Source organism: Octopus sinensis, linkage group LG9 (assembly GCF_006345805.1).
Source record: "Octopus sinensis linkage group LG9, ASM634580v1, whole genome shotgun sequence".
NCBI lineage: Eukaryota > Metazoa > Mollusca > Cephalopoda > Octopoda > Octopodidae > Octopus > Octopus sinensis.
In genome coordinates, this window is record NC_043005.1 from 61,660,405 (window position 1) to 61,681,289 (window position 20,885).

The 20,885-nt window shown below is 36.2% G+C and overlaps 1 protein-coding gene across 5 annotated transcripts in view; it reads left to right on the forward strand.

The window, feature by feature from the left end:
* The window catches only part of LOC115215754 (neuronal acetylcholine receptor subunit alpha-3-like), a 784,372-nt gene that overhangs the window by 762,024 nt on the left and 1,463 nt on the right, over positions 1-20,885 (forward strand). For all 5 annotated transcript variants that reach the window (XM_036505995.1, XM_036505994.1, XM_036505993.1 and 2 more), the window contains 2 exons: positions 6,117-6,226; positions 14,894-15,423. In XM_036505995.1, coding sequence (XP_036361888.1) covers positions 6,117-6,226; positions 14,894-15,423 — 640 coding nt within the window. The remainder of the gene's footprint in view (positions 1-6,116; positions 6,227-14,893; positions 15,424-20,885) is intronic.

Here is a 20,885-nt window from a genome sequence, read left to right on the forward strand (position 1 = left end):
CAGAAATACCAAGAAGAAGGAATATAATACGATATCGAAGGGCCATAAATACTGCAGAATGTAAAAGTGCTGCATTTGGAAACGGCTTACTCAATATGAACAGAAACAATGACAGTGAACAAAATATATATAAATAACAGCCTGAATTCCATTAATTCTGTAAAAAAGCAAACTAGGTTTCATTAACCGAAAGTCCCTAGAAAGTATTAATGAAGATGTAAAGTATTTTACACACCTGCTAAACGTATAGTAAAACACAACTACTGGACTAGACTAATGAGGATCAATGTAAATTCAACCAATTTAATATTATCTGCATCTACTTCTCTGTACCCAACGATTTCAATAAATCATTGTATTTTGCCTTTATAATTTCTTACCGTAGCACCAGATGGTCTAACCGTCATTATACATATGAGAAACGCATTCCCTCCCTTTTAGTGTAGAGAAATGCTAGATGGAAAACAATGGAGATTGGAAGATGTATGTTATAATATACAGCTGTGAACTGATGGGCTTATACTTCATTGATGCATTGCAATGCGTAAGAAACAACACTGAAAGGGACTGAGTGACTTTTGAGTTCAAGGAACTCGTGTATGTATGGAGGAGACCTCTTCGGAAAATATCATGCTGTAGCTCTTGTTTAGTCTCAGGTCGGCTCTGTTCAAGTGAAACTTGTGCTCTAATTAAAGGAATGTCAATCGTTACTAACCATCATTTTTTTTTTAATTTGTGGCTACATTTTCTAATGTGACTTTCTTTGTTTAAATTGTTTGGGTATTTGAGTGAAATGCTGCTGCTATGTCTAGCTAGTCGAGTGACTGTATAGAAGTCTTCTCATTGCCTCGATATACAATAAATAAAATTTGTAGGTACAACAGAAGTCATCTGTATTTTGCAAATTTATTTAATGTTGCATTTAGATTCACGTAGTTAATCAAATAATTATTAGAATACAACGTGTGTTTATAAATAAATATGTATATACAGAACTATATCAACATATATCTAACCTGGCCGTGAAATTACACCCAAGAAGGCGTTTTCTGCAAAGTAGGATACGGATCTAGACGATCAACTTCTTTGTTTTTGCAAGTCATCAGGTCTTTTGATAAGAGGTAACCAAATTCTGACAAAACATAATGACGACCCGGTCGGTTCCGAATTATGAATCAAATGATTCTACATAAGCTTTATTCTAAAATGCTGTGGGGTTTTCGATCTAGTTGGGCCATATTTAACTCTAGGCCTGATTTTACTACATACTCTCGGAAATTATATAATCATTTTAGTTTCTGGCAACGAATTTGTTTTATGAAAAAGAAATATTCAAATCTACTGATTGACTGGGAAAATATCAATTTCTCGGGTTTCCGTTGTATGATTTTAATTTTTTTCATAAAATTTATATTTAACAGAATCTTTCTAATAAAACTTTAATAAGCATTTCGGCTACAAGCATTCATCACATCTAGGCCATAAACTAAAGTGACAGTGCTATGCGGTAACTCGACCTGCTAGAAATATTAATCAAATCTCTCTGAAGTCATACCGGGCAGTTTTAAAATATGGCACTTATGAGTACCTAGTATAGCGTACTACTTGACCGTCAATACATTAAATTAAATCAAATGAATACTGTTTCAAAGCGTTTGATCGTGAGTCTGTTCAATAAGACATGAGCAGCAAAAGCAGGCTGAAAGCTATATGGAATCCTTCCGATTTATCTGTCTTTATCTTCAACAACCTGTTAATATGAATGTAAGGATATTTTTGAAGTATTTAACTCGTTTATTTTCTATGATGTTTCCTTGTCTTAACGTATGCATACCACTGCATTTCACTTATTTCCTCACTTGTTTCTTTCATCACCGTGCTATGTAACAGGTGTAATCAGATTACCCAATGAAACATTTATGAACGGATAATGCCTTATTGATAACACATCATAATTCGGAGTTTCATATTCTACAATCTTCATCAAAAAATAAAACCTCCAAAGAGAACTGTTCAGGAAAATTACCTAAAATGGTGATAGTAAATAGCGGTTGCAATATCACAATCAGGTTATGGCAAGATGCACAATTCATCATTTGTAAGTTTAAAATATTCTGAGAAAATCATTTCTCTTGAGCTACAGATATGAAATGCTGATGAAAACATGCTCGCTTTTCTCAAAGTGGTGTGTTGTTTCAAAAGAAGCTTAAAAAGAAGGTGTCAATGGGAGTAAACAGAGACGAGTTGAATTTCCAAGACATAAGTTGGAAGTAAAATTTGGAAGTGAAATGGCGAAGATTTTGAAGTAAAGACATTTCCTTTTGGGGATATAGACCGTAGGATTATTCAATATTGATGCCTGTAAGAGAGGTGTTAAAGAAAGATAGAATTATATAAGGGTGTAAGTGCGCTTGATGAGTAGAGATGTACTAATCCATACAGCGTGGCGATGACATATCTTTCTAATTACCAGTAGGGATTATCCTAAGTTACACCATTTTTAAGAGCTCCGATCTGACATTTAAATATTCGGCAGTTTTTTGGGGGTTTTTTAGGCTGCAATCTACAGGTATTTCTGCTATTTCTGTAAGGTTTACACTTTTGAAGGTTATTCTGAATGCAATAACGCGTTCTTACAACGTCCAAACATAATTTTATTACTTGGTTACTTTCCTCTTTCATATGTACCCGAAGGAATAATATGGTTGGAATATTATCGAATTTGCTTTCCAACATTCAGATGTAAGTTAATACCCGTTTTTTAGGCTTGATTAAGTGGAGGTGAATACTGCACTACTGATTCAGGTGAAATTCATTTATATTTCTTCAGTGCAATTTTCCCCTACTGTTCTTCTTGAATTCCACTGATTATGGTGTAATATTGATGATATAACCGCAACTCAATTTTGAGTTATATCTGCTAAAATAATTTTCTCGAATTGGGATTAACAAGAAAATACAAATTTACTAAGTTTGGGAAAGGTTTGGTTATTTTAGAATTAACTATTAAGGAGAAAGGAACTGAGAACAAGAATATGATATGCTGCTTATGGTTTCTTATTCAGCATGTTCAGAATATACTTACATTTGTCTTCAAACATCTGTAAGCATTTAATTCTTTGATATACTTGGCCTACAGATTTCTTTAAGAATTCGTCATTGGGCCTAATCTATAATATCAGAACACTCTGTTCTAGAGAATGTGCTACTGGTATTATAGTTTAACTTTTAGCAAACCAATGGACAGGCAGAAGAATTCTATATTAATGTGGGTAAGCATTTTGTTAGGTTCATTATATGGTTTATATTTATCAATGGTTATTTGAGAACACATACGAAAAATTCACAATATATAATTTCGCTGTGATTGTTATTTATTTTCAGACCAAAATTATTCCACATTTATCTAATGTATGGTCATCAGCATGCTGCAACATAGCAAAGTTGACATCTCTGTATAAGTGTGTGTGTCTTAATAAATTTACTTTTAAGTTTGAGATATACAGACTGACATGGTCACATATTTCTGTACAGTCGAACAACCCTGTACTGACATCAAACTAATACATAATGTCTGCTTTAACCAGATAGAATTTGTATCAAAAAGCAATTCATTTGCTTAGTCGTGGACAGCGTTATATTTCATAAGCAAATCTTCGGTACTGGTGATTAAAGATTTTGAGTTACTGAGACAATGTTTAAGGATATCGCTTTAGATAAATTTAAATTATATTTTTGATCATTTTAAGCCAGCTAATGGCGGTACTTTATTTTTCCACTGTTGGAGGTAATGCTATTTAAATTATTATCGATTCATAGAATTTCAGTATTACATGGTTCATTAATCTGCATTTAGAGTTAGAGACGAAGATCACATTAAGATCTTTGCGGGGAATACATGCTTCGATATTTATTAAAGATTCCAATCTTACACTTCTCTAGAAGTAGCTATCACCATTTCAAATAATTTTCATAAATAGTGACATGGCATCACTGTTTATTCGTCCAATGAATGTTTCGGAAACTATTCCGTAAGGTGAAACTTCAAACTACGAAGTATTGTCAGTAAGGTAATATTTTAATAAATTTAAGTATATTTTGATGAGCTGTCGCACACACACATACATAAACACACATACACGCACATACACACATACATAGTGATATATGTGTATATAGATGTGTGTATATGTATATATAGGTGTGTGTATATATATATGTGTGTGTGTGTATGTATGTATATATGTATGTGCACAAGAGAGAGAATGAGTGAGTGGGTGAGTGAGTAAGTGAGCCAGTGAGATGCAAATACAACTGCGTCACATTTACTTTTAACATATTTGAATTATTTAAGCTGAAGAACAAATGTAGAAAACAAAACTTTATTGATGAAATTCTGCGGAAACTTGCACCTGTTAGAATTTAAAAAGCTAAACTAGATTCATGTTGCAGGAAATTAAAATACAATAGCGAATTTTAAAAATATTAAAGAAGTTATTCCATAACTGAAATTGCATCACTGCGTTCAAAAATTGTTATATTGTTTTTCACATCGATCTGCTGACAAATGAATATTTTACAAGCGAGACGCACAACTTTTTTAAAGTGTTCTGGTATCTATTTTGAAGCAAAAATTTATAATTCTACATAATATTGTTTCATCATACTAAAAATCACGATTTTGCTTTTGCTTTCGTTCCATAAATAACAATGGAACATAAGCTGAAGATTAAAGCGTATCTTTCGCACTTGTTTTAATATCTTAAAGATTTTGGTTATGTTTCGGACTTCATTATGTAGGTAAGGTTGTTGAAGAGGTAACACAGAAAAGCAATTGGTCGGGTTTAAGATTCCGGTTATGTCTTCTCTATGTTTCCGTAGTTAAAGGTTGTTCGAAGTATGAACCCCGACTTTCGTTCGTTGTGTTCAATTTTTCGATTGTCTTGCATGTCGTTGAACAGTTGAGGTTGCTGAGAACGTAATACATGAACACACTTGTATGATGCAGGTAGACAAGCATTAGCAATTTATATATCTAATGGATATATGTGTATGTAATGCGGTGCTCCAGCATGGCCACAGTCAAATGATTGAAACAAGTAAAAGAATATATATATATTTGAAGTAAAACTCAAATAGCATTTAAAATTCACGACTGCTGTTTCAGTAGAATGTTATTTATTTATTCAAAGAAGATTAAATCATAACATAGAACCCACCATCATCAGGCAAAATCTTAAACAGGTGCGATTTCTTACGTCGGTTTGGACGAATCCAACATCAGAAATCTGAATGTAATGCCGAAAGAAATGTCACTAAGCATTTTTCCCGACGGGCTAACGATTCTGCCAGCTTGCCTCCTTATTTCTATAATATTCCTTTCTATTATAGGCACAAGATCTGAAGTTTGGGAGAAGGGACTAGTTGATTACAGTGACCCCAGTGTTTCACTGGTACTTATTTCATCGAGCCCAAAAGGATAAAATGCAGGCTCGAACTCAGAGCATACAGACAGGCAAAATGCCGCAAAACACTTTGTCGGGCGTGCTAGAAATTCTTCCCGCTCGACGTCATCTCATTTCATAATTAATATGTTTCAAGTTTTTGCACAAGGCCAGCAATTTCGGAGGAGGGGTAAGTCGATTACATTGCTCCTAGTACGCAACTGGTGCTTATTCTATCGACCCCGAATGGGTAAAGAGCAAAGTCGTAATTTCAACTCAGAATGTAAAGATGGGCGAAATGCCGTTAAGCTTTTTGTCTGGCTCGTTAAATTTACAATTAATGTTAATTATAGGTAAGGCGGCGAGCTGGCAGAAACATTAGCACGACGGGAAAATGCTTTGCTATATTTCGTCCGTGTATACTTTCTGAATTCAAATTCTGCCGAGGTCGGCTTTGCCTTTCATGCGTTCGAGGTCGATAAATTAAATAGCAGTTGAGCACTTGGGTTCATGTAATCGACTTACCCCTCCCACCTCCGAAATTGCTGGCTTTGTGCCAAGAGTTGAAACCAATATTAATTGGTAATTGATATTAACTGATACAAACTAATTATTTACGTCTTCATGGGTATGTTGTATTCATTTGTAACTTGTTTCTTTTTCTCTTTGTAGAAATGGAATGATCCGTCTTTAACATGGTATCCTATGCAACATAATAATGTCACCTTCATACTTCTGCCCAGAAAGCGAGTTTGGAGTCCAGAAATTATCATTGATAACATGTAAGTCTTTGTTTGTACTATGCACGCACGCACACACTACCAAATGTCTGTACACGTATATATGTCTGTATGTATTAAATATATATATATATATATATATATATATATATATATATATATAGATAGATAGATAGATAGATAGATAGATAGATAGATAGATAGATAGATAGATAGATAGATAGATAGATAGATAGATAGATAATAGAAATATTAATATTTTGAAGTCTCTCTAAAGGGAACTACGGCAGCAGTACTGTATATTAATAGTTATCGCAAAGCTAACATGGTAGTCCAGACAAATTGGACGAATGCTGCCTTTGATTAGCTCCAAGAGGCCATCGCCTCTAGCTGGCTATGTGACACATGAACCTGAGTCCATTATAACCTTCGAACAGAGAAGGTCAGCCGCTTCCCCTTGCTGGTCTGGCATCTACAGACTAGTTTCAGAGTATTTGCCCCTTATCAAGTAGAACAGCCGAACCCAGCAGGTGTCGCTACTGACCGTCTGTTCGAAGGATTATTTACCTAAAATTCAGTGGAATACATCCACTGGTATATATATACGTTTCGCTCCCTTGCTCACTATATATCTGATACGGGTTGTGTGTCGTTAACCAGCTAGAAAAGATGTTTTCCTGGGGTTAAAATATAGTGACATAGTTCTATATAGAACAACCACGTTAAAGTGGCAAAAAGTATTGGTTTAGTATTGCTACTACTTATATCTCGTTTAGAGATTTTAGAACTAGCTACTTCGCACGTTACGAAATCAGCGGTTGTCTGCCGTTTCTATGTTTATATACCGTGAGTAGGGACGACTGACTGCCATCTCTAACAGGCAGGTATCCAGTATCGATGAAAGGTAAAAGACCCAAAAACCATGGTCTACTGGTCTTGCCAAGCTGGAAGGGAGTGGTTCGCTCCCTTACTCACAATATATCAGACACAGGCTATGTGTCATTAACCAGCTGGAATAGATGTTTTACTGCGATTCTGTATAGAACAGCCACGCCATAGTGGCAAAAAATATTACAATATATAAATATGTGTGCGTGTACACAGCTGTATATTTCGAAGACCTTTAAAAATAACTACATAAATATTAATTAATGTAGAACTCAATACTAAATTATAGTATCAAAATTAATATGAAATTCATTTTGACTAGACTCCTACAAGTCTCGGCAGATGGCTTATTAAACAAGCGGTGACATTGCGTCCTTCTAGTGTTTCTTTTTTCTTTACTGCCCACAAGGGGCTACGCACAGAGAGGACAAACAAGAACAGACAAACGGATTAAGTCGATTACATCGACCCCAGTGCGTAACTGGTACCTATTTAATTGACCCCGAAAGGAAGAAAGGCAAAGTCGACCTCGGCGGAATTTGAACTCACAACGTAGCGGCAGACGAAATACCTATTTCTTTACTTCCCACAAGGGGCTAAACACAGAGAGGACAAACAAGGACAGACAAAGGGATGAAGTCGATTATATCGACCTCAGTGCGTAACTAGTACTTATTTAAACGACCCCGAAAGGATGAAAGGCAAAGTCGATCTCGGCGAATTTGAACTCAGAACGTAACGGCAGACGAAATACTACTAATCATTTCGCCCGGCGTGCTAACGATTCTGCTAGCTTGCCGTCTTTCGCCCCTCCAGTGTTTATTTACATAGAAACTGGACAGCTTCATAAGAAAAAATTGTGTAGGTATTATGTAAGAGATACGAGAAATATTTTCTAAGTAAGCGGAGAAGACTGCTTTAATGCCGAAGAGTAAAATTCTCGTAATAGTAAATGTTTAAGTGCTCGTGAAGTGAATGTAAGTAGGTAACAAAAGAAATTAATTAAAATTAGAGGAAAGGTCATGAAAAAGTCAAATTAAGTAGGGAAATAGCGAAGGTTTTATTTTTATTGAATTCATTGGAGACGAAAAGAATATTAGTAAAGCTGATAATTTGCATTCGAATATTCTCCTTGTGTCTGAGCGTGTGTCAGTACAATTGCCTGTATGTAACTTTGTGTGTGTGTGTGTATGCGTGCACATTTGTCTGTTTGTGTACGCCTAGTCTTCTACTGTATGTGTGAGTATATGTGTTAATTTATTTGCGTAAACTTTTAGAAGCCATGAGGGTATATTGAATTGATACGGTAATTTTACGCAGTACACACACACACACACACATGAATATAAAATTAGCGACAGAATCAGTATTAATACTAAATGGTAATCTTTATAAGCAACTTATATTTGGAGATTTAATAAAATATCCACGTTAAGTTGAATATATATATATATATATATACATACATGTACATGTACATATGCTTATATATGTATATATATCACATGGCTCAGTGGTTATAGCATCGAACTTATGACCGTGAGGTTGGGAGTTCGAATCCCGGATCGGGCTGCGTGTTGTGTTCTTGAGCAAGACATTTTATTTCACATTGCTCCAGTTCACTCAGCTGTAGAAATGAGTTGCGACGTCACTGGTGCCAAGCTGTATCGGCCTTTGCCTTTCCTTTGGATAACATCGGTGGTGCGGTGAAGGGATGATGGTATGCATGGGCGACTGCTGGTCTTCCGTAAACAACCTTGCCCGGACTTGTGCCTCGGAGGGTAATTTTCTAGGTGCAATCCCATGGTCATTCGTGACCGAAGGGTAGTCTCCGATTGTGTTCAGATCCCGCCGCCGTCATATTTAGTTTTCATTGTCTTTTTTTTTTTCTTCATGGATAACAAAACAGTAAATAAACAGTAAACTAAACAGTATAATTCCAGTAAAAAATTGGGTTTCATGTTGCCACTTTTGCATCTCTCCTTTCCTTTATTTCACTTCAGTACAGGATCTGCTTTTATGTATATTCATGCAATCGACACTTAGCTCCAGTCGTCGATGCGTTGGACCGTCTGATACTATTGTCTATCACTGCTAGGACCCACAGGCCGATGATAACAGACAAAATCTGAACCCAGAATACGGAGATCTGCGACATAAATATGGCAAGATCTCATCAGACGCTTAAGAAATTCTATCAGTCAAAAAAAAATTCATCGACTTGATACTTTACTTATCAAATTCGACACAATGTAAGACAGACCTGAGTAAGAGTGAGATTTGAACACTGCGAGTGCAGAGACCCGGAGCCAATTCAACAAACATTGTATTCTTCATTGCTACCGATTCCGCCACTTCGCCGCTTTGTCAAGTTAATTGCCTGCCTACATCCTCTAAATGTCGAGGCCTTGTTCTTGTATTGAAAATTTTCATTAATATATTATTTTATTCGACCGTCTTTACATTCTGAACTCAATTCTCAACGGAGTTGACTTTCCTTCAACGCTGATAAAACAAATAGCCTCCAATCATTAGAGCAGATTTAATCAACGTAGCCCTACCACACCTAGCAAACTGATGTTCCCTTCTGACTAAATCAGAAATCATTATTTTTTTCTAGTTTAATATCTTATGACAAAATATGATTAAATATCATTATTTTTTTTTTAATTCATCATAAAACTGTCCCACCGGGGGGAGAGAATATATGCCTTGTTGTTCTTGTGGTTTTGTTTGTATCGTTATTTTACTTTTCTGATTGTTAGATATTTACAGGGAACACTGAACTGAACGCGTTTATTTCTTAAAATATTGTTTAGAGACAACAACTTTCTTATCACTTTGCTTGTATTTAAACAACATTCCATTTTCTGAGAAATTTCCAATACACAACACACACACGCAGACACACACACAAGTATGCATATATATGTATGTGTGTATATATGTAAGCATATATAGATATATATATAAGTAGATATATGTATATACATATATATATATACACGTATATATATATATATATATATATATATATATATATATATATATATATATATATACATTAATATATAAGCATAATATATAAGCATAAACATATATACAGATACATGTATACATATATATATATATATGTATATACATATATATATATATACATACATAAATATATACGCACACATATATATATATGTACACACACACATACATATATATATATATACATATATAATTTTTTATTTGTTTGAGCCATTAGACTGCACCCACACTGCCTTGAATATGTTTAGTCCAACGAATCGACACTAGTATTATTTTCTTTTTAAGCCTGGTACTTATGGTATCGGTTTCTCTTGCCGAACCGCTAATTTACAGAGACGTAAACGCAACAACATCGGTTATCAAGCAGTTTGGTGGAGGGGGTAGCAAACACAGTTACAAAGACACACACACATATATACATATATAAATATATACGACGCGCTTCTTTCAGTTTCCATCTACCTTTGCCAAGGTGCCACGTATTGAGACTGAACCCGGAACCGTGTGATTGATAATCAAACTTCTTACCACTTATACTCTGTGTGTGTGTGTGTGTGTGTGTGTGTGTGTGTGTGTGTGTGTGTGTGTGTGTGTGTGAGTGAGTGTTAAATCACCAGATACGATGAATTGCAAGACTTAATATTTCGGAAGAAAAGAAGATTCGGATTATCAGTTGAGGATCGGAAACGAGTAACTCAGAGTACCAGTGGGTTGAATCCTCTCATTTATAATGTATGCATAGACATACAGACAGACGGACAGATAGATAGATAGATAGATAGATAGATAGATAGATAGATAGATAGATAGATAGATAGATAGATAGATAGATAGATGGATAGAAAGATAGATAGATAGATAGATAGATAGATAGATGATGGATGGATGGATAGATAGATAGATAGATAGATAGATAGATAGATAGATAGATAGATAGATAGACAGACAGACAGACAGGCAGGCAGGCAGACAGACAGACAGACAGATAGATAGATAGGCAGGCAGACAGGCAGACAGACAGACAGACAGACAGACATACAGATAGATAGATAGATAGATAGATAGATAGATAGATAGATAGATAGATAGATAGACAGACAGGCAGGCAGGCAGGCAGGCAGACAGACAGACAGACAGACAGACAGACAGATGGGCAGGCAGGCAGGCAGGCAGACAGACAGGCAGACAGACAGACAGACAGATAGATAGATAGACAGACAGACAGACAGATAGATAGATAGATAGATAGATAGATAGATAGATAGATAGATAGATAGATAGATAGATAGATAGATAGATAGATAGATACGCATACCCGGATTGCAACTTCATATTTATACCCGTATTTATTGGGACGCGAGAATGTGTTACAAACTGTCTCAGCACCAATCTTGAGGAACTAGGGATTTTAGAACCAGAAAGAAGTTTAATTAGTGAATTACAGATTCGAGCCATGAATGGAACTGTCAAAATATATAAAACTTCCCAAAAGTTTAGCATATAAGTACATAGACAGCTAGGCTGTGTGGTAAGTAGCTTGCTAACCAACCACATGGTTCCGGGTTCAGTCCCACTGCGTGGCATCTTGGGCAAGTGTCTTCTGCTATAGCCCCGGGCCGACCAATGCCTTGTGAGTGGATTTGGTAAACGGAAACTGAAAGAAGCCTATCGTATATATGTATATATATATATATGTGTGTGTTTTGTGTGTCTGTGTTTGTCCCCCTAGCATTGCTTGACAACCGATGCTGGTGTGTTTACGTCCCCGTCACTTAGCGGTTCGGCAAAAAAGAGACCGATAAAATAAGTACTGGGCTTACAAAGAATAAGTCCCGGGGTCGAGTTGCTCGATTAAAGGCGGTGCTCCAGCATGGCCGCAGTCAAATGACTGAAACAAGTAAAAGAGAAAAGAGAAAGAGAATATGTACAAGCATATATGCACAAAACGTACAGATTTGTACATGTAGTAACTCCAAATACATACGCATATACATACCAACATACACCGCTACTCTATTGCTATTCATGTTGTGTGGTTGTGTGAAAGAACCTTGGATCTAGGTTGAGAAAATATCTTTTTTCCATTGGCAAAAAATCTAGAAATGCATATTCATGGGTTTGTGTGTATAATTCGACACATGCACACACACACACACACACCACACCACACACGCGCGCACACCATATAACGATGTCTGCGGCAGTGATGTCGAAAACGAACTTATGCAGTAAAATGGTCACCAAAATGTTTTATGCGTACGACTAGGATATTTTATCTAAAAATTACACATGTAATATGAAAAAAAATTATCTCAATCGCTACATTCTGGTTAAGCAAAGCAGGTGGAGACAGCACTGGAATATAAATTCATAAAAGAAGTAGTAGTAGTAGTAGTAGTAGTAGTAGTAGTAGTAGTAGTAGTAGTAGTAGTGGTGGTGGTGGTGGTGGTGGTGGTGGTAGTAGTAGTAGTAGTAGTATTTGCAGCGGCAGCAGTAGCAGCGGAAGCAGTAGCAGCGGCAGTAGAAGTCGCCTTTCACTGAAAGCCTCGATTTTATTAAAGGTAGTTAATTGAAAAAGCTGGGTTGATTTGAAGGTACAACAGATTGAAGATTAATTATAAGTTTTATCACACAACATTATTTCATTGACTCATCATTTTATCCAACCATATTTTCACACACAAAGAACTTAAGTATGTTTCTATACTAAAAATGCTATGGAAGGGTATAAAATAAAGAGGCTTCGAATTTTATTGATGCTTTTAATCAAAGGAAAAGAAATCACAGAAAATTGGTCTTTCGTGTGTCATTTGAATATATTACTTTCTAGATAAGTGGTCCTCAGCCGTTTTTACTCAAACGCTGTCTTTTGATGTAAAATGATCAGCGTCCTCTAGTATCACATAATGCACGAGTTAGATATAATACATTTTCATTTTAAGAAGTAATATTTATCACCTATTTAATCATCACAGAGGACAGTGATAGCTAACATTTATAATTGTTATGAATTTTAACAGGGTTTGGAGAAATCGCATTTCAGGATGGATTTCAAAGATACGATCTATGTATAGAAATACTATGGATGTAGAAGATATGATTGTAGGAGTGTTAAAATTGTAAACAAGTGAGAAGTAAGAGTAATATCGTTTATTGGTTTCAAAAGTTGACATAAGGCCAACAATTTCATGGAAGGAGTTAAGCCGATTACATCGACCCCAGTATTCAACTGGTACTTATTTTATCGACCCTGAAATTATGAAAGACAACAATCGACCTCGGCACAATTTGAACTCAGAACGTAAAGACGGACGAAATGTCGCTAAGCATTTTGCTCGGCGTGCTAACGCTTCTGCCAGTTCTCCACCTTGGTAATACCGTATATTATGAAAAGTTAAGTTGCAACAAACTAAACCGCAACATGTCTAAAAGTGCTTGATGTAAACAGAAATATTGGTTTCAAATATTGGCACAAGACCAGCAATTTCAAGGAGGAGTAAGTTGATTACATCCATTCCAGGATTCAATTGGTACTCATTTTGTCAACCCTGAGAGGATGAAAGGTAATGTCAGCTACGGCGGAATTTGAACTCAGAAAATAAAGGCGGACGAAATGCCGCTAAGCATTTTACTCGGCGCGCAATCGAATCTACCAGCTTGCCGCCTTAAAGTAAACAGAAATATTGAAGGATTTAATAGAATTAGAGACAGAGTCTTCAGATCCAGAAATTAAATTTGCAAAGGTTGCGTTGTGTTAAATTCTAACAAATTTAATCAAACGTGATCTTATTTCAGCTAGGTCACTTAAAATTAAAAGAATATTAATAAAACAGAATATTGCTGTCACGAGGATTATATGCATTTACTACTTCATATATATCAGGCTCAATTCTAGACATAATTAATCGCTGGTATTTTAGTCCTCTTTGAAGGTGACTTAATATCAGTAATGGTTCAAGTCTAGTTAATGTACAGTAATCTATTATTCTTTAATGTTAATGAAATATATGGCGACACGAAATCATATGGACTTACAAAATATATAAACAAATTTTTCCAAGTACTGTCACACCTTTCCTTGACACCTTTCTTTTCTTGAACATCTTTTTGACAAGGTTCATCACCTTTGAACTTTTATGTAATACTCCAACTGAAGTTTACTGTCTCCTTCCACCAAAAAATTTTTTCAATAACGCCTCATCCGCATTAAAGCCTTCTTTGTGAAACACTGCGCTAGAAACCTGTCTCGGGAGTGTCCTACTCCAAAAAGTAAACCACTCGTCTCATAACTCACTATTATCCAGAGTTATTCTCTTCAACACATGAAATTACTTTTGCTAGTACAGACCATGTTCCGCTTTAGCAACAGGAAATGTCACACGCAATACCAAATATACAAAATACTAGCTGAATTTCGAAAATTTTATTTTAACCAGTGTAATATGAATTCGGTCATAAACAGATTCCAAGCCAATGCTATAGAGAATTCTTTTGAAATCTTTTTCTATTTTCATTTTATTTTACTTTTTTTTTTACCTAACTGAATTTTATTCAAATTCAGTTTTTGCAAACTCAATTTTTAAAAATCTAGTTTTGTTTCAATTCCCATTTGAAATTATATCAATAACTTCCTGAAACATTCACATGTGCTGATTCCTCCTCTTCAAAGCATTCAGCTTTCATGTTTTCTTCGTAATAAACAAAAAATTATTTTTAAAACATTAAATTGAAAATAAAAGAAATCATATGTGTATGAATATAATTTTTGTTCTCATGTTTCAGAGCCGGTGAAGTGAAGCCGATAGGAGACAGAGCAAAAGAAGATCTCATCCGGTTAGAATATACAGGGATGGTTCACTGGGATGTTTCTCTAACTTTCTCAACACATTGTGATATAGATATCACATATTACCCATTCGACACCCAACGCTGTACACTTGAACTGGGAGAATGGACGTACACACGTAAAGAAATTAATTTCACTACACACTCCAAAGGGATCGTGTTAGATTCCTACAAAGACAACGGGGAGTGGAATATTATCGGAACTTTCGCTCAACCGAAACAATACGGGGCGGAGTATATGCAGCTTCACTTCGGCCTTGTGATGAAAAGAAAGTCTCTTTACTATATACTGAACGTTATAGTACCACTTGTTCTCATCTCAATTTTGTGTGTAATAAGCTTTCTCATCCCATTGGATGCCGGAGAGAGGGTCTCTTACTCAATCGCGGTCTTGCTATCACTTGCCGTTTTCCTAACTGTAGTCAGTGCAAACATGCCATCTACGTCAAAATACGTCTCTGTTTTAGGTAAGTAAATCCTTAAATATCTATTCTTTTATTCTTTTACCTATTTCAGTCAATGAACAATGTGGGGACACCGTCTTGAAGTGTTTAGTCAAGTAAATGTCTCCAGTATTTATTTTAAGCGTCATACTTATTCTGACGGATTCTTTGTCCTGGGCAATATATTACAGGGACCTAAACCAATCAGTGCTGGTTGTGAACCGGTGGCAGGCATACATTTTCATACGAAGACATGTGCACGCACATACATTATATGTGTTTGTTATGTATGTATGTATGTATGTATGTATGTATGTATGTATGTATGTATGTATGTATGCATGTATATATCTGTTGACAGACAGACAGACATACAGACAGACAGACAGACAGACAGACAGACAGACAGACAGACAGACAGACAGACAGACAGATAGATAGATAGATAGATAGATAGATAGATAGATAGATAGATAGATAGATAGATAGATAGCTGTGCACACGCATGCATACGACAGACTTGCATTCAGCATCAGTGTACCAATTTCACTTTTACAAGGCACTGGTCAGTGCAGAGCTATAGAATAATACACTTGCACAAAGTTCGGTGCTGTGGCACTCAATCTGAAACTACATCGTTACGAAGCGAACTTATCCACTCGCCGATGCATAGCCTATTCATAAGACATAGTTGGGAATAGGATCTGAACTCTCACGCATATTCGTAGACTAGAATACTCTTTCTTGGTGATGTTCAATTTGCTGGGTTTGTTTCGTTTTGTTTTTAATTAGAAAATTACACACCATATAAGAAATAATTAGTTATTTAATTCTAAATTAGATTACCGCTGAAACCGCCTTCACTTAAACTCTGCCGAGTGCACTCACGTCTGATTGGAAATATCTCTTTGAACGTCAGAGACTTACAATTGGTAATTGCATGAATGTGAAAGTTGAATCTTGACCGTGAGTTTACTGCTATGGTATGGAACTAATGTTTCTCTCTATGAGTTACTCTCTGATGACGTGACCATATAAGTGTGCGTGTGAACTCCTTATTCCGTTTAGTAAAAAAAACCAGTTGGTGTAGATTAAGTGATTGAGAAGATATGACGGATTCAATCAATTACCAAGAAGGATACTATCTGATAATTTCATTTACCTTCATTGTTTGCTTGCTTCGGTCATGAGAGTGCAGCCATGTTGGGACACCCCAATACTTAATTCTTTTAAGCCTAGAACATAGTCGATTAGATTTTCTTTCCTCAACTTCTAAGTTACGCAGACGTAAACAAACCAACACTGGTTGTCAGGCGATAATGAAGAACAAACGCAAAAATACACGCGAGTTTCTTTCAGTTTCCGTCTACTAGATTCACTCACAAACTTTGCTCGGCCCAAGGCTATAGAAGAAGACATTTGCCGAGGGTGCAACGCTGTGGGACTGAATCCGGAACCATTGTGTTAGGAAGCAAGCTTCTTACCACAGAGCTACATCTGAGCTTATTATCTATCTATCTATCGATCGATCAATCTCTCTCTCTCTCTCTCTTGATATATATATATATATATATATATATATATATATATATATATATATATATATATATATATATATTGCTAGTGTATTCATCTGATCGTCTGCGTGTACGTGTGTGTGTGTGAACGCATGTGCGAAAGTACGTGCAAGTATAGTTCGAGGAATCAGAAATATATATAAGGATAGAGAGAAACAAGGAATGTGGGAAAAGAGAAAAAGAAATAAAGGATCCCAAATAGCCATCTACATGATATGATTGATAGCATCTGCATAATTTTGAAAAGTAAAAAGCGGTTATGTTTTAGCGTTTTAATTTCACAAACTATAATGTATTGATTTCTAATTAACTAGTCAAACTAAATTTAGTGAAAATGCATTCTTTTAATGCTTCTGTTTTTTGTTTTTTGTTTTTGTTTACCAAATTCATTTTTGCTTTTGTTGTTTATATATTTTTAATTAGAAAAACAATTACAGAGCCTACTTCATTATTTTGTTTATCAGTATAAGAGATGGGAAAACTTATTAAATCTACTCTCTAACAACTAGCCTGATATTATAGTCATGAAATTGCTATCTAGAACTGCTTACCTAACAGTAAATATACACAGTTTGCAGAAAAATACGTTTAAAAAAGATTGGTGTGTAATAACAAACATATAACAACCAGGAGCAGTTGTCCGTTCGACTATGTCCGATACACCTGTCAGTTGTCCCCGAAATATCTTACTTCAGCCATGTTATATTCACTGCATTGTCCAATATATTTTTGTACGCCCGTTGTTGTTGTTGCTGCTGCTGTTGAGCGGTCCGGTCCGAGCGGTCCGAAACGTGGTCCTTTGCTATTCGTAAGACCCACAGAAGAGAAAGCAGGTGAACCCCCGACACCGAGAGCATCGACGGAAGGATGAATGTGCATCCAGGCTCAGCGGTTGCGTAGGAAGTCGGGGATAAGAAACAGAAAGAAAGAGTGAGAGAAAGTTGGAGCAAAAGAGTACAACAGGGGTCGCCACCACCCCCTGCCGGAGCCTCGTGGAGCTTTAGGTGTTTTCGCTCAATAAACACACACAATGCTCGGTCTGGGAATCGAAACCGCGATCCTCCGACCGAGAGTCCGCTGCCCTAACCACTGGGCCATTGCGCTTCCACTGTTGTTGCTGCTGCTGTTAAACCTCACCCGAAGTGTTTCCTAATGAACCAGTCCTATGTTCAAGTAAAAGAAATCGCATAAAATTGGTCTTTTGTGTGTCATCTGAATATATTAGGCTCTAGATAAATGATCCTCAACCGTTTTTACCCAAATGCTATCTTTTGATGTAGTAAAATCATCAGCGCCCTCAAGTTCAATGAAATTCTGAACGTGACCACCTCGGCAATTTGGCAAGATATAAATAGAAGGCTTCATCTTACGGTTAAAAACGGTAGTAACGTCGGTTCGTATGGAACAGCCATGTTGAAGTGACCACAAACATTATTCATATATATATATATAAAAGCATGGCTCGGTGGTTAGAGCGTCAGGCCTACAATCATGAGGTAGTGAGCTCGATTCCCGCTCCGGGCTGTGTTGTGTTCTTGAACAAGCATTTCATTTCACGTTGTTCTAGTTCTTTCATCTATAGAACTAAGTTATGACGTTACTGGTGGCAAGCTATATCGGCCTTTGCCTTTTCCTGGAGGCTGGTATGCATAGGCAACTGCTCAGACTTATGCCTAGGAGGGTAACTTTCTAAGTGCAATCCCATGATCATTCGTAACTGAAGGGAGTCTATACCAATATATATATATATATATATATACGCACACGCATCAGCAAATATATATATATATATATATATCACCGTGACCGACCAGGCTATCAGATGTTGCTACACATCGCTGGTCACAATGTGCTTCGCATTGTTTTAGCCTTCAAATGACGCCACCCCGCTAGCTAAGGGAGCAGGCCAACAGAAGAAAGAGTGAGAGAGTGGTGTGTAGAAAGAGTACAGCAGTAACTTTCTTCAGCTGAATACACGTCAATGATTGGTTAAAATTACCTAAATACGACAACTTTTACACGAAATACAAAATTTTTGTCAAAAACGTTAAGAGTAAACCGTGTTCTACGTGACACATTCATCCAGGATCCGAAGATTCAAACTGTTTAGTTAAAAAAAAATTAATTAAAAAATCTGACTGAGATTGAATAGATCCGGATATTTTTGTATGTATGTATGTATGTATGTATGTATGTTTGTATGTATGTATGTATGCATGCTTATATGTCTGGGTGTATGTATTTATGTATGTGCATCATTTATCTGTTACCTGTTTCAGTCATTAGACTGCGGTCGCACACACACATACATAAATATATACATATTTGCGCGCGCGCGCGCGCGTGTGTGTGTGTGTGTGTGTGTCTGTATGTGAGTGTGTGTGATTCAAAAGTTCCTTTGCCATTAAGATGAACTAGTCAGCAGTCGATATCAGTCGAGATCTGTTGAGTTTCTTAATGTGTCTCCTACCTCTCTGTCTATACTTCCCTTCTACTGCCCAACCCCTTACCATACCCTACACTTACCTTCCCACCGCATCCAAAAAAGCAACTGCGACCCCAATCCCTGCCGTCTGCAGACTTCCACAGCTGAGATATTACAAGTGAACCTTTTTACTTCCCCTGACAACGTCGGTCAATTAAACAGCATTAACATAATATTGTGCCACTTTTTGGACAATGAGTACTCTCCCATCTTTTTATAACTTTTTCTAACAGACAGACAGACAGACAGATTGATAGGCAGGCAGGCAGACAGACAGATACATACATGCATACACACATACGTACTACATACATGCATCCATTTGTATATACACATACACATGCATGTATGTGTGTATGTTTTAAAATATATTTACAACACAAGACCAAAGGTAATATTAAAACTACATAAAAACAAGTGTAACAATTTTTATGTTTGTATTATCGATAATATCGATTAAATTAGCATCTGAATCACCCTGTATAACATATATGTGGTTATGTCTTGAATATTTATTATAATGCCAAATAAATGCAAATAAAAATAATAATACAGGTCGATGGATATTTCAATATTTCTTTGGTCATGTGCGGGGATGTTTTTCGACAAAAGAAGCATTAGCATAGTGGTGTTCTTTAACCTGTGTTTGAAATTGTCTGATTGTACATCCAATGCAGAAATCATTGGATTTTATACACCATGTAGGACCGCAGAAATATGTTCACCTTTGATCGGGCGATTATGCAATGAGCATAACGTGTTGCTTTGTCTTGACCTGTTTTTAGTTTCGAGCCTCTTCAGGGAAGGTCAAAAACATTCAAGTTTCCATTGAAGCTACACAAGGAAACATTGGAAATCTGAGAATAAAAGAAACTATATTAATTAACAAGTATAGCCTGCGAATGAGTAACAAATCTGAATTGCACGCAGCTGGCTGGATAAGCAACTGGGCATGCCCCTTTACACACACACACACACACATACACATACACACACACACTACAGAGCGGAGACATCAGCTACCAACACCTTTTCTCTCTAAATTTCCTTAAGAACTGAGCCTAACCCTGGAATATTGAAATACCAAGTACTAACCATTAACATGTATTACTAATTTGTTTATAATTTGTATTCTTTTGACTTTATAAAAATTATTTAAAACATTTATATTGTATGTATTTATGCATGTACCGTAAATCCTCGAGTATAATCCGCATCTTCCCCCAAAATTGAAAGGTCTAAATCCCTAGTGCGTACTATACACGAGGTTAAAAATGAAAATTATTTTCTAAGCAATGTCCGGGTCCCTATTTGCTCTTCGGCAATGTTTATTCAGACGCATTTTGTGATTTCGGGCGCGAAAATCCCTTAAGCTAAGCCTGAAAGTAATGAAGTCGTAAAAGAATCATCCATAACTTGCAACA